The 13,376-nt window shown below is 40.2% G+C and overlaps 1 protein-coding gene across 1 annotated transcript in view; it reads left to right on the top strand.

Moving 5' to 3' along the window:
• Positions 1–935: 935 nt before the first annotated feature.
• The window catches only part of angpt1 (angiopoietin 1), a 102,508-nt gene continuing 90,067 nt past the window's right edge, over positions 936–13,376 (top strand). Inside the window, exon 1 of the mRNA XM_033975802.2 lies at positions 936–1,787. Coding sequence (XP_033831693.1) covers positions 1,350–1,787 — 438 coding nt within the window. The 5' untranslated portion in view covers positions 936–1,349. The remainder of the gene's footprint in view (positions 1,788–13,376) is intronic.

Below are 13,376 nucleotides of genomic sequence, written 5' to 3'. Positions count from 1 at the left end.
TTCTGGTTAAGTCCTGGTTTAGTGCCGGTCTATAGTCCTGGATCCACCTTGGTTTAGTCCTGGTTTAATCCTGGTTTAGTGCCGGTCTATAGTCCTGGATTAGTCAGAGTTTAGTCCTAGTTTAGTTCTGGTTAAGTCCTGGTTTAATCCTTATTTAGTTCTTGTTTATTGCTGGTTTATAGCCCTGAATCAGTCAAGTCTAGTCCTGGTTTTAGTCTTGGTTTAGTCCTGGTTTCGTGCTGGTCTATAGTCTTGGCTCAGTCAGTGTTTAGTCCTGGTTTAGTCCTGGTTTAGTCCTTGTTTATTGCTGGTCTATAGCACTGAATCAGTCAGGTCTAGTCCTGATTTAGTCTTGGTTTAGTCCTGGTCTATATTTTTGGCTCAGTCAGAGTTTAGTCCTGGTTTAGTACTGGTTTAGTGCCAGTCTATAGTCCTGGATTAGTCCGAGTTTAGTCCTGGTTTAGTTCTGCTTAAGTCCTGGTTTAGTGCTGGTCTATAGTTTTGACTCAGTCAGGGTTTAGTGCTAGTATAGTGCTGGTTTAGTCCTGGTTTAGTCCTGGTGTATAGTCTGAACAAAATGGTGCATATTGTTCTCATACAAAGTAACAGTACACACTTCCAATACCTCACATCTGCACCTGCCAATGCATCGTACCACAGGCAGACGTCGAAGTCCCACATAAATTCTTCTGACAGGTTGGTTGAGTCTCGCGACAGGCCAACAGCAGGTCGGACACATGGGGTTTTGAAAGGCGATCCTTGGACTCCGCAGCACTGGGGTCTGCTCTGCCCAAACCACTCTAACTCCGCACACACATTTACACACACGCATTCCTCTGCTCTGTGAGGGGCAGGCTTTCAATGTACCGCTGCTTCTGGACGCACTATCTCTCCCTCTCTCACTTTCTCTCCCTCTCTCTTTCTCACTCTCTCCGGTCGTTAACTCAAAGCGGAGGAGGACAAGAAGAAACGCGCAGAGACCAGGGGAGGTCTGACGACACAGCAAGAGCGACGGACAACGACCAAAGCAAAAGACAGCAACTGCAAGGATGCGATTTGAAACTGGATTCTAACTATGTTGATGCAGAAACTTCAAGAGTTACTTTCAAGATTTTAAAGACATCTGGAAGTTTATTTCTTTGCTGGAGCCAAAAACAGAATTGGTTACAAATGGCTGCAACTTTTGGACATTGGAGTTTGCTTGTGAGGATGGAAATGTTGAAACCAATGATTTTCTTTGCTGTTCCCTGATTTTGCAAGAAAAAATTGAGCTATTTTCGCCAAAACAAAACGCCAACACAACTTAAACTCACTTCAAATCGTGCAGGAACTTCCAACTATTTGCTGAAATGTTGCGGTACAAATTCAGTTGCAACTTGCTGTCACTTGCTGTAGTCTTGGTGGTTGCAGGCTGCATAGGAGGGGACCAGCGGAGAGGGGCGGACAGCACAGCGAGCAGCACAGGTGGTAGTAGTAGTAGTAGTAGTAGTAGTAGCAGTAGTAGTAGTAGTAATAGTGGAAGCAGTTACAGTAGTAGACGCTTCCACAGGATTCAACACGGACAGTGCACCTACACGTTCATTTTACCAGAAACTGAAGGATCATGTCGGGATATAAGATCTAGTAGTGGCAGTAGTAGTAGTAGCAGCAGTAGTAGTAGTAGTAGTAGTCAGCAGTACAATACAAACTCACTGCAGAGGGACGCACCTCCAGAACCTGAGTTTCCGAGTCAGAAGATCCAGCAGCTCGAGCATATTATGGCGAACTACACCCAGTGGCTCCAAAAGGTAAGAGGATGCGATCTAACTTGGGTCTTGTTTGTTGAAAATTATTTTAATTTGACTTAATGTAAACAAAATGATATAATTGGACATGGATGAAAATTGCTATCTTGATTCTGATTCCATGCTTCCTATTCTCCCGCTGTTTTTGAACTTTTCATGCAACGTTGTAATATCCCCATTATGGCGCGAATAACGGTTTATCGTATCTTATAGATTGAAGGATTCCAAGAAAGAAGGAACATATGGACTGAACATGAATTTACATATTAAGAATGAACTTTTTTTTTGTCTTTAAAGGGCATTTACCTCTAAAGTAAAACAGTTCTGTTGTGCATGTTCGTTCTATGGTTGTCATTCAATCTGGCTCAATATCTGGACACTTTACGATTGCTGGATAGGACCAGTTTCTTGACAGCACTTCAGTTCATCTCTGGCTGCTTCTCATTTAGATTTTTATTCTTTCACTGCATTTTAGTTTTGTTTTTGGTTTTGTTTTGTTTGGTTTTTTGGAAACAGATAAATCCTTCTTAGCTCTCATTAAAAAAAATGTTTGAGAACTTTTGCCTGGAACCGTAATTGCCATTATCCGGTTTGTTGAATAAGTTTACAGCTGAAATCTGTGCTCTGCGTTTGAAGTGGTCATGAGTATTTATTGAGATGTTTGTGTGTGCGTGGGTGTGTGGGCTTCACTGCTTCAATTTGTTTGTTACTCATCTAAACTTCATCAGCTCGTTCTGAAAGACGCTCCAAACTTTCACTTGTTTTGCTGCACAATTAGCATTTTTGATTCATGTGTTTTTCCTTCAGGCGTTGACACTGGGACAGATCTATACATTTGGAAGTTGTGTGTATTAATTAGGTTTTGGTTTTATGCCAGATTCTCTCCCGTACATAACTCTCTCACTTTTTCAAGCTTTGAAGTCTAGAATTGCTCCTGACTTTTTTTTTTTTTTTTTTTTTTTTTTTTGTAACTGATTTATTATAGCAACATTTAATCCTGGTTTGGTCCTGGTTTAGTTCTGGTTCAGTGCTGGTTTAGTGGTGTATAATCCTGGTATAGTAGATTAGACGACTTGGTTTACTTATTATAGGTTATTTACTTACTTAGTCCAGGTCCTTGTTTAGTCCTTGTTTAGTCCTTGTATAGGTCTGGTTTAGCCCTGGTTTAGTCCTGGTTTAGTCTTGGTTTAGTCCTGGTTCAGGGCTGGTTTAGTGGGTTATAATGCTTGTATAGGAGATCAGTCCTGGTTTATTAATTGGTCCTTGTTTAGTCCTAGTTCAATGCTGATTTAGTTCTGGTTTAGTCCTGGCTTAGTCCTGGTTTACACATTGTTCAATGCCAGTTTAGTCCTGGTTCAGTGCCGGCTTAGTCCAGCTTTGCCCTGGTTTAGTCCTGGTTTTGTCATTGTTTAGTCCTGGCTTAGTCCTGGTTCAGTGCTGGTTTAGTCCTGGTTTAGTTCTGGTTTAGTCCTGGTTTAGCCCTGGTTCAGTGTTGATTTAGTCCTGGTTTAGCCCTGGCTTACTTCTGGTATAGTCCTGATTTCATCCTGATTTTGTCCTGGTGCAATGCAGGTTTAGTCCTGGTATTGTCCTGGCTTAGTCCTGGTTCAGTCCTGGTTCAGTGTTGGCTAAGTCCTGATTTTGTCCTGGTTTTGTCCTGGTTTCGTCCTGATTTTGTCCTGATTTAGTCCTGGTTTAGTCCTGGTGTTGTCCTGGCTTAGTCCTGGTTTAGTTCTGGTTCAGTGCTGGTTTAGTCCTGGTTTATTACTGATTTTCATCTCACGTTAAAGCAGGTGTTGTAAGTTAAAATGTAATTTCAAATCTGTATTATATTACTGCTAATACGTTGTGGTTATTTGACAAGACTTGAAGCTGACAATTTGGTGAAAGAGGTCTTGGATTGCTCGGTCCCATAAATGTTTTTCTTTTGAATCAGGAGCCAAAAATATGAAAATGTTTGTAATAATTCTTCATTGTTGTTATGTAACCCCACACTTTTACCTCACTGAACATTTTGTGCTGTGAGAATTCTCAGCCTCCCAAAGTAGATATCATTGCTCTGGTGCTATGTGTTAACACTTGCCCAGAGGCGGGTAGTAGTAAAAAAATAATGTACATTTAATTTATATGCGCCTTTCAAAACACTCAAGGTGCTCAATTACATTTACTCAAGTATATTTACAACTTTTTAATACAAGTGTACCTATCAGAGTACTTTCCAGACAATGTACTTAGTTACTTCCACATGAGTGATATTGTTTACAGAGAAACAGCGATATTTGAGTAAAACTTTCGGTTACTCTCTCCACTATCAGGTTTGTGTTTGTCCGCTGATCTGGACTGGTTCTAATCCCACTCTTTGACATAAACATCATTGGTTGAGCGGTCAGATCCAGTCACCCACAGGTTGGCGGTGTGATTCCAGCTTCCACAGATGAATGCTGTCATTATGTCCTTGAGCAAGACCCCCTCACCGCGAGTGTCTTGACCAAGGCTTTATTTTGCAGTACAAAATGATTTGAACAGTTGTGTTTCTCACACTTTTCCTTTACTAATTTTTGTCGTTTTTAAACTCCAGATTTTGGGCGTTATACATTTATATTGACTTCAATCTGGTAATCAAATATTACATTCAGGCAGTTACTCTTACAAATACTTTTACTTGACTAATATTATTTTGATACAATGGTACTCTTATTTGAGTATCAAATCCTCTGAACTTGCTCTGGTTTGGTTCTGGTTTAGTCACGCTATAGTCCGAGTTTATTTTATTGTATTTTCCACACCAAGCTTTAGTTTGTTTTCATATCTGACAGTTTGGACTGCTCACTAGCGCTCTTCCTCAAAGTGTCCGCTCAGCTGATTTAAACAGGTTTTGGTCGTGTCTTCCTACCGGTGAAAGTGGGACGACAGCGCCATCTGCAGTCCGACTTCTTCAGGACGGTATCCCAAGTGTGTGAGAGTAAAAAGGCCCCCTCGTCCCAGTTTAAAATCCCGTGGGCACGTTTCCGTAGTTCAATTTCCTCCATAATCCAGAGACAATGTTTGTTGCCCTCTGTCCCTGTTTAAATCAGCTGACCAGACGCATCACAGCAACATTACGTGACCACTCTGAAGAAGACCGCTAGTGAGTAGTCGAAACTCTCAGGTATGAAAACAAATTAAACCTGGGTCTGAAAAAAACTACCAAATCTACTAAAATAAAATAAACCTAGACTAGACTGTGACTACATCAGGACCAGACCAGGGCAAGTACAGAGGTGGCGCACAAAAATAATGCTCAAATAAGATATAAAATAACATTGCCCGAGTAGAAGTACAAAGCAGTGGTCTAAGAAAATACTTAAGTAAAAGTAATTGCAAGAGTAACTGTCTGAATGTAACATCGGATCACCATTTTGAAGTTAAGAAGAGTGTAAACAGAAGGACAAAACATTTAACTGAAGACCAGATTAACCACATTGGACTATTCCAGGTTTAGTTCAGAGTTTAGTCCCAGTTTAGTCCAAATTTTGTGTCAGATTTTGAGCCAACCCTTTGAGCTATACAGTTGTCAATCTGTTGCGCAGTAAGCCCGGTGTGCAGCTCACATTTTGCCTTGAGTTGTTTTAAATGCGGTCGCAGTGCAGAGGTGGTAGCTGTATGTCACTTCTCCAGTGTGCTGTCTCTTTAATGGCAGGAAGTCAGAGAAAGTCCCGGGAGAGGGCCTGAGAAGAAGAAAAAAAAAAAAAAAAAAACGCTTTATTTTTTAAGCTGTGAGACTTGAACTCCAGAATCCACTGGACTGAAATAACTTCTTGTGTTTGCATTTCTCTCAAACAGAAGTGGCTGGCTTTGAAGCAACATTCAACATTATAATTCAGTCATAATGGTTTAGCTCTGGTACAGTAGACCTGGCTTAGTTTTGGCTTAGACCTGATGTTTTCTTCGAGTTTGCACTTGGTTTGGTCCTGTGTTACTTGGCTCAGTCCTCGTATAATCCTGTCCTAGTTTAGTTTGGGTTTAGGTCTGATTTGCCCCAGTTAAGACCTGGCTTAGTCCTCCTGGTGCAGTACTGAAATCATGATGTAGTTGTAGCTTAGTCCTGTTTTAGTCCTAGTTTAGACCTGGCTTAGTCCTTTTTTACTCCTAGTGGTCTTGGTATAGCTCTAGTTTGGACCTAGCACTAACTTTAGTCTTGGTTTAGTTCTGGTTTTGTCCTGGTTTAGGCCTGGTTGAATCATAGTCCTGCATGGCTTTTCCTTGTTTACTTCAAGTTTAGGTCTGGTTTCGACCTGACTTAGCCCTGGGTTGGAAAATTGTTCACTACTGGTTTGGATTAGTCCTATAGAGTTCCTGCAGTTGCCGTCACAATATCCCAGCATGCACCTCCAAACTCCATACTGGCAGGGGAGCGACTGAGAATTTCCATTGAAACTACCAGTGTTGGGCATAATGAAAAAACTTTATGAGAGTTTCAGAGATTGCGGATTATTGTTGCACACCGGGATCTGCACAATGCCTGAGCCTTTTATGGGATTTACAAAGCTCCAGATTGACGGTAGAAGTGGATTTCTGCAGTTTAACGGGCTAAAGGCTAATAAAGACACAAATTACTTAACCTACGAATGTATTTTTACTGTGCTATTACTTTTTTGTTTTGTTTTTATTTGAATGATTCAACCATAATCTCATAACAAGTCAAAAACTGTACATTTGCATTATAGTCTATTAATTAGGCAGAGAGAGAGAGAAGTTTAAAGAGACACTGTTCATTTGCTTTAGGTCAGGGATGTCCAAACTACGGCCCAGGGGCCAAATGCGGCCCTCAGACCAGGTTTTATTGGCCCGTAGGCCTCCTGCTGAACTGGCCCAATTGATCATAAACAGTATTTTTAACAGCAAATTAAACTATTTCTACCACTATATAAAGTTAAATCAATGTTTTTTGTCTGTTTATTACTGTGACATGAGATAATTAGCTGCTTCTAGGCTACAAAATCTGCACGTTAGTTAGAGCACATCATGTTTCCGCTATTTCATCAATTTCACATCATTTAAACTGTGAATATGAGCAAATGTACAGGGCTTTATAATAAAGTCTATTTTTCCCAAACATCTCCAGGGACCTTTTTTGATGATAATAAGTAGGTAAAAAGTAAATGAGATGTTCAGATATTGCCGAGTTAAGGTAAAATCCACGTGATCTATACTCTTTAAAATAACACCCGTGACAGATGAGGGTCAACAATGTTTAATCGGATTCATTTTAAGCTAAATAACTGTCTAAAATTTCATTTAAAGACAAAATACTGATTTCATTCACCACTGCATCCCAGTCTTGTGTAGTCACGTGGGTACCAGAGCTCTATAGTGAGGCATTGTTCTGGTTTGAACCTAGTCAGCCTTGTTTTTAGCCTTGGAGACTTTGTTAAAGCAATATAAAGAATTTGGCAAAATACGTTGTAAATTTTCCCTGATAGTGATCTTAAGATTACATACACAGATAAAATTTTGGGTATTAACCTTCAGGATCTCTCTCACCACAAAGACCATTCTGACAAACCCAATACGCTTCAATGTACTTCTACCCAGCGCTAAAACCATCCAAACTGTTAGAACTTGGCAGACTTGATGCTTTCTTAGGCTTTGCGACTCTGGGTTTCCAAAGCAAGCACTGCGTACTCTCAGAAAATAATACTTGAATCAAATAAACAAGCTTCCATATTTGGTTGTGACATTGGCAGCTTTAAACGAGATTTGTGTAGCCTAATCTATTATTAATTGGCCAGATTATAAGTTTATCTTGAACTAAAAACTCAGGGTAACATGAGGCAAACGTATGTCTAGATAAGAGCTGAGGGCTGAGATGTATTGCAATGAGGGTTGGACATTAATCCTACTTTCAAACATATGGGATTCATTTATAAGCAGTTTGTCACCCTAAACCTGTCGACGTTACCCTGTTATTCCCGCCCTTTGACAACATATTCAAATTGTATCCATGCACAACCATTCACTTGAAATATGTGCAGTGAAAACTAGGATCTGGGTAATATCGTCTTATCTTTGCTTCATATCTAACTGGGTTTATCGCAGCTAGCAGTAGGAATTTACAATGGCATATGGTAGCTGTCTGCTTTAGTGTATCCCGAACGCTGCGGTGTAAATCCCGTATAACTCTAGATTCACCTTTTAAAACGCAGCGATAAGCAAGAAACAAAGCAACAAACGCCCACTCAGCTCCACCGCCAAGGCAAAATACAGAAACAAGTGTCGATATATGAGATTAGAGCAATCCAAACAACGATTTAGGATCTTATACTGTGTACATGTTTTTAAAAAGGTCTTTAAATAGCCATTACGCAAAGCACATTATAATGGGTTTCAGAAAGTGTTTTCATTTGTTAACGATACTGATATAAAACCAAATGTGTCTCTGAAGAAATAAATGAAAGGCATTTGTGAATAAAAAACATGTTTTAAATTGCAAATAAACCAGCCCACGCTATTCTTACGTCAAAGTAGCAAGTTCCTCTGAGTTTCTTTTCTTTTTCTGAGATTGCAACAGTTGATAGCCCTGTCACGGCAACATATTTTGAACTGTGATATATCGCTGAAGAAAATATAGACGCTAAACGATAAATTGAAAGTAATTCGTGCCACTGACGCGACAACCCAAGAGCATTTAAACCACAAAAACTATTCTAAATCTACAATAGTGTTAAAAAAATCATGAGCTGCAATAAATCAACAGCAGAATGAAACACTTTAGTTCTTAGTTTGCATCTGTAATGAGTTATAGAAGTTATTAATTCAACCTTTTACGGCTTTAAACAAATGCCCAAACTCTTTTCACCGAGGGCCATATTTTGAAAAATATTTGTGACGAAGGGCCAGTGGTCAATACAGTGGATAATTCAGATGGGTGCATTTAACATACTTTAAATAAGGATTGAAATATTATTATTAGGTCTGTATGACAATGCAATGTGATGTTATTTAGGTTATATTGATAGGATTTCTCAAATTTGCCGTAAAATTTGATTATGATCAATTGGGCTAGTTCAAATGAAAGCCTGAGGGCCAATAAAAATTGGTCTGAGGGCCGCATTAGGCCCCTGGGCCATAGTTTGGATAGTTTTTATGCCAGATGCCCTTCTGGATCTTTGGTCTGGAACATTTCATTTGATGGCTGTATGAGGCTGTATAAATGGGGGCTATGCTTATGATGGATAACATACCTGTCACTTTGTCATGATATTGATCTTTTTAATTAAGTTAAGTTAATTTGATGGGTCTGATTGAATGACTTGTCTCAATATTCACTGACATATGGATTGGGCTTGTCCAGTAATATAATAATAACATACAGTGCTTTTCCAGATGGTTAGAGTCCCGTCATTGTGCAACAACAGCTCCCTTGGGGGTAGATGGACGGAAGCGAGGCTGACAATCTGCCCCACTGGCCCCTCCGACTACCACCACTCACTCACATATACTAGGCAAAGCGGGTTAAGTGTCTTGCCTAAGGACACAACAACAGTTTAGACTAAAGCCACTGATGCCCAGCGCTAACCCCGCTTAGCTTCACAGATCAGACGAGATCAGGCGCTGACAAAGCAATATGGCCTGTGGTTTCGTTTCTATATGTGAACGTGAATACCAAACGCATAAACGGATTAAATTTAAACCGAAAACATTCAGGCGAAACACACACGTCCAGCTGTTCTACATTTTTTACAGCGCAAAACATGAATTCTTCGCCTTCCCCGTCGACCTCCTCTGGTCTAACCCCTCTTTTATTGAAACGTTTCCACACCATTTTTACCATCTCCATCAGCAGCTCCAGGCCACGTGTTTTTCTGTACAACTCCCCAAAGTGATCTACGAGTCAAGAGAGGTGCAGCGCTGCAATAACATGGCTCTATCTTTGCTCAGCAGACCACAACCTCTGCGATAGTACCAGCGATACTAAGAAAACATCTCTTTGACGCGAGCGGACTATTTGGCTTGAATAATGACACCTCTGGAGTAACCAACATGGTCAAATTGAGTGAAAACGTCTGCCAACACTACCACCAAAAACTATCACCATACCTCTCTTTCTGACATAGGAGGTATTTTGCGAGATTTGTCGATTTGTCAGAGCAATTCGACGACGTGATAATGACAAATTTAGCGGTGTCAAAGCGGTGTTGTTGTAGAATGAAAAATGGCGTGTTTCTAAATGGCTTCAAAATACACACGATTAGCATAGCATCAAAATTAGCCCTGGCGTTTGAAGAGGGAAAGCTTAAGCGCAGTGGTAATGTGGGGTAATTACGCCGCATGGGGGGCAACATCAGGACGCAGTTAGCATTTTTCACCAGACAGGGCAGTAAAGCGTCTGCGCCACTCCATCGATCTTCATCATGTCGGTGGTGTATGGGCTGGAGCGGTGAGGCTGCTGTTGGTTCAGGTTGGGTTGATGAAAGAGACGTGGAGCAAAGTGAACCCTGTGATATTCCATTTGTCTGATAGATAAGTGCTGTTTCTCCAGCTGCGGGCTGCTAGTGTTTTTGTTTCCAATCACTTTTTATTGAAACTTACAGCTCCAATACGTAACTTTTCTGGTGTTATTTGAATGTTCTACAGTATGTATCTATCTTGAATTTACTCAGTGGGTTCTGTGCACAGCAATATGCTAGCTAGCTCAGTCTGTGTCAAAGCTAACACTAACACTGCTCAGTTTTATATACAGTGATTCCCTGTTTATCGCGGGGGTTACGTTACTAAAAATAACCAGCAATAGGCGAAATCCGTGAAGTATCAGCTTTATTTGTTTTTATATATGTTTTGCAGCTGTAAAACCCCTCACCACACACTTTATACACTTTTCTATAAAGGCATTAACATTTTCTCACATTTCTTTCTTGTTTAATGAATTAATAATGACTCACGTGTATTTCACAGTTCCTCTGACCGCGCCTTTTCGTCCTGGCGTCGCTCCGCTGTAGTGTCAATCCAACATTTAATAAATAAATGTAATGTAATGTAAATTTGTCTGAACACATTCTGTACTGTACAGGAGACACGGCACAGAGGAGACTGATGGACAATGGTCTACAGTCCAACAGCCAATTAGGACGCAGAACACAATGCACCTTCATACGCTGTAAAAAAGCATGTAAAATTGCACTAAAAAAGTCCGCCAAGCAGCGAGACCGTGAAAGGTGAACTGCGTTACAGCAAGAAACCACTGTATATTAAAAAACAACAACATAGGAATAAAGACTACTTAAGTTTGCAGCATTGTTTTAATGCTGCAAAATTTGCATTAGCGTTAGCACTGAGACACAAACATCTCTCTTTCTTTCTTTATTCTATTTGTCAGAGACCATGTACAAATTCATTAATCTTACACAAGAAAAGATGATTTGTACCAGATTGATCTACTGGCAGGTGAACACACATTAAAACACGCATTTCATCACAATTACATTATAAGACAAACAGATCATCATTGACGTGAGCTGTAAAATATAATAAAATGCTCCCATGTCCAATACAGTATGTTTCCTGCAGTCCAAACCAATTTAAAAAATCAATTATGTGCAGGTCTAAACACAGAAGAGTCCTCCAGTGATGTACTCATTGTATTTGTGTAGTTTTAACCCGTTGTCAGTGACATCCACCCACAGCTCTCTGTCCACTGCCTGATCTGTAAATATTTATTCATTTTAGCATGACGCAAAAACTTCAGATACAGTTGGACAGGAAGTAGTGATGCTAATAGTGAGGTTGAGGGTGATATTGTGCATGGAGCCTATTACAGTTTTTATTGCTAAAAATACCAGTGGTTCATTCATTGTTACTGTGAGCTGGATTGACTCTCCGTATATCTGACTTGTAACTTGGTTTGGTTGCATCACCATGGAGATCGATGTTATTTCTTATTCCATTAAACACATAGAGTAAGTCTACATAGAGACAAGCAAGAGCCTCTATTAGGGCAGATCTGTGGATGTTTTTCAAGGCTTTTTTTTCCACCTGTGACTGAATAAATGCAAGATGGATAAGTCTAATGCCATATTGTGGACCATTCCAAGCAAAGCAATAACGTCTCCCAGCAGGTGGTGGAACGTCCACTGGAAAACTCTGGATTTAGAGGTAAATTAGTGCTGGTTTTGTCCTGGCTTCTTCGAATGTACACACTGTACTTTAGTCTTTACAGATGTTGTACAATATTTTTCTGATGTGGAAATTTTACACTTAGCTATCCCAGAAAACCCTCGTGCTCGCGTGATGCCCTTTGGTGCTTGGGACCGTCCCGGGGCTGCAGACAGAGGGTGGTGGGTGGTGGGAGTGATGATGCAGTAAACAGCTGCTCTCCCCTCAGTGTCCAGGTCCAGAGTATATGATCCTGATAACATTCCTGACCAGTCAAAGGTGACCCGTGTTTGTCCAAGGATTACTCCAGTGCAGCCGGCCGCAAGCCTGGACCGCAGGCAGGAAACAAGCCTATTTACACGTTATAAATAACACAGGCATCTTTCAAACAGCAGTGGAAACATGTGTTGGGATTTTTTTTAATTTCTTTTTTTTTACGATTTAAAAGTTTTATATGACGCAAAATTGACTCTTGTGAGGTTTAAGTCATGTTATAATGCTGTTACCTTTTCAAAAACATACCTAGAGTTGAGTTTTGGTTCATTCACACATGTTTGAGTAACTTTTTATTATTAGTCTGTCTACATCTTCAAAGTTCCAAATGCTCTGTTCCACCATATGATGAAGTGGTAGTTTTCAAGTTAACAGCTACATTTTACCTTTAGTTTTGCAGATATCTGCAATTCCAGAGATGAAATTATCCAAATGATTCTAGCGAAGGTGTATGAAGTTAAAAACACCGTGGAGCACTTCCTGTATTACTACATGATGACATCACAAGGTGAGTGTTTTCTGTTTGAGAGAAGAACTCAGTCTAAATATGCAGGACTTGTGCGTTAAACGTGCATGAAACAAAGCACAACTGTAGGTATGTTTGTGATGAGGAAACATTGTAACATTACGCATCAGAAAATTGCGTAATATGTCCGCTTTAAGTGTATGTAGCCCCAGTCATGCCCCTAGACTTTTATTGCTGTTCCCAATTGATTTAGCATTCTTGAATAAAAGTACTATCACTTTGACAATGGAACACCCATGGACACCAACACTGCTAAACTTGCCATATATTTGTCATATTTATTCTTACAGATGTTTTTAAGCCTCCACGACTGTAATGGTTTTAATCAAAGCAAATCTAGCTCTTACAAATGTCCCCAAGCGTCTTTACTAGCATCTGGAGAACTTCCGACTTTACACAATATGGTGGGAATCTGGTCAGTATGACTAATATTTCAAGGACAGTGAACATTTGGCATGAGCTGTGAATGTAGAAAGCCCAGAGTGTTCTTCTCCTGGGAGTGGGAGTAATGGATCCCCCGTGCGCTGTACAGAGACACTGAAGGTTTCCTCAATAAGGCGTCCAGAGCCAAACCGGGCTGTTGAGTCTCATAAGACAGGTGTAAAACATGTCGGAACTTTGTTAAATAAACCAGCTATACAGTTCAGATACTATCATTTACT

This window comes from Periophthalmus magnuspinnatus, chromosome 11 (genome assembly GCF_009829125.3).
Source record: "Periophthalmus magnuspinnatus isolate fPerMag1 chromosome 11, fPerMag1.2.pri, whole genome shotgun sequence".
Taxonomy (NCBI): domain Eukaryota; kingdom Metazoa; phylum Chordata; class Actinopteri; order Gobiiformes; family Gobiidae; genus Periophthalmus; species Periophthalmus magnuspinnatus.
Note: the sequence above shows the minus strand (reverse complement) of the source record. Positions and strands in the feature narration are given on the sequence as shown.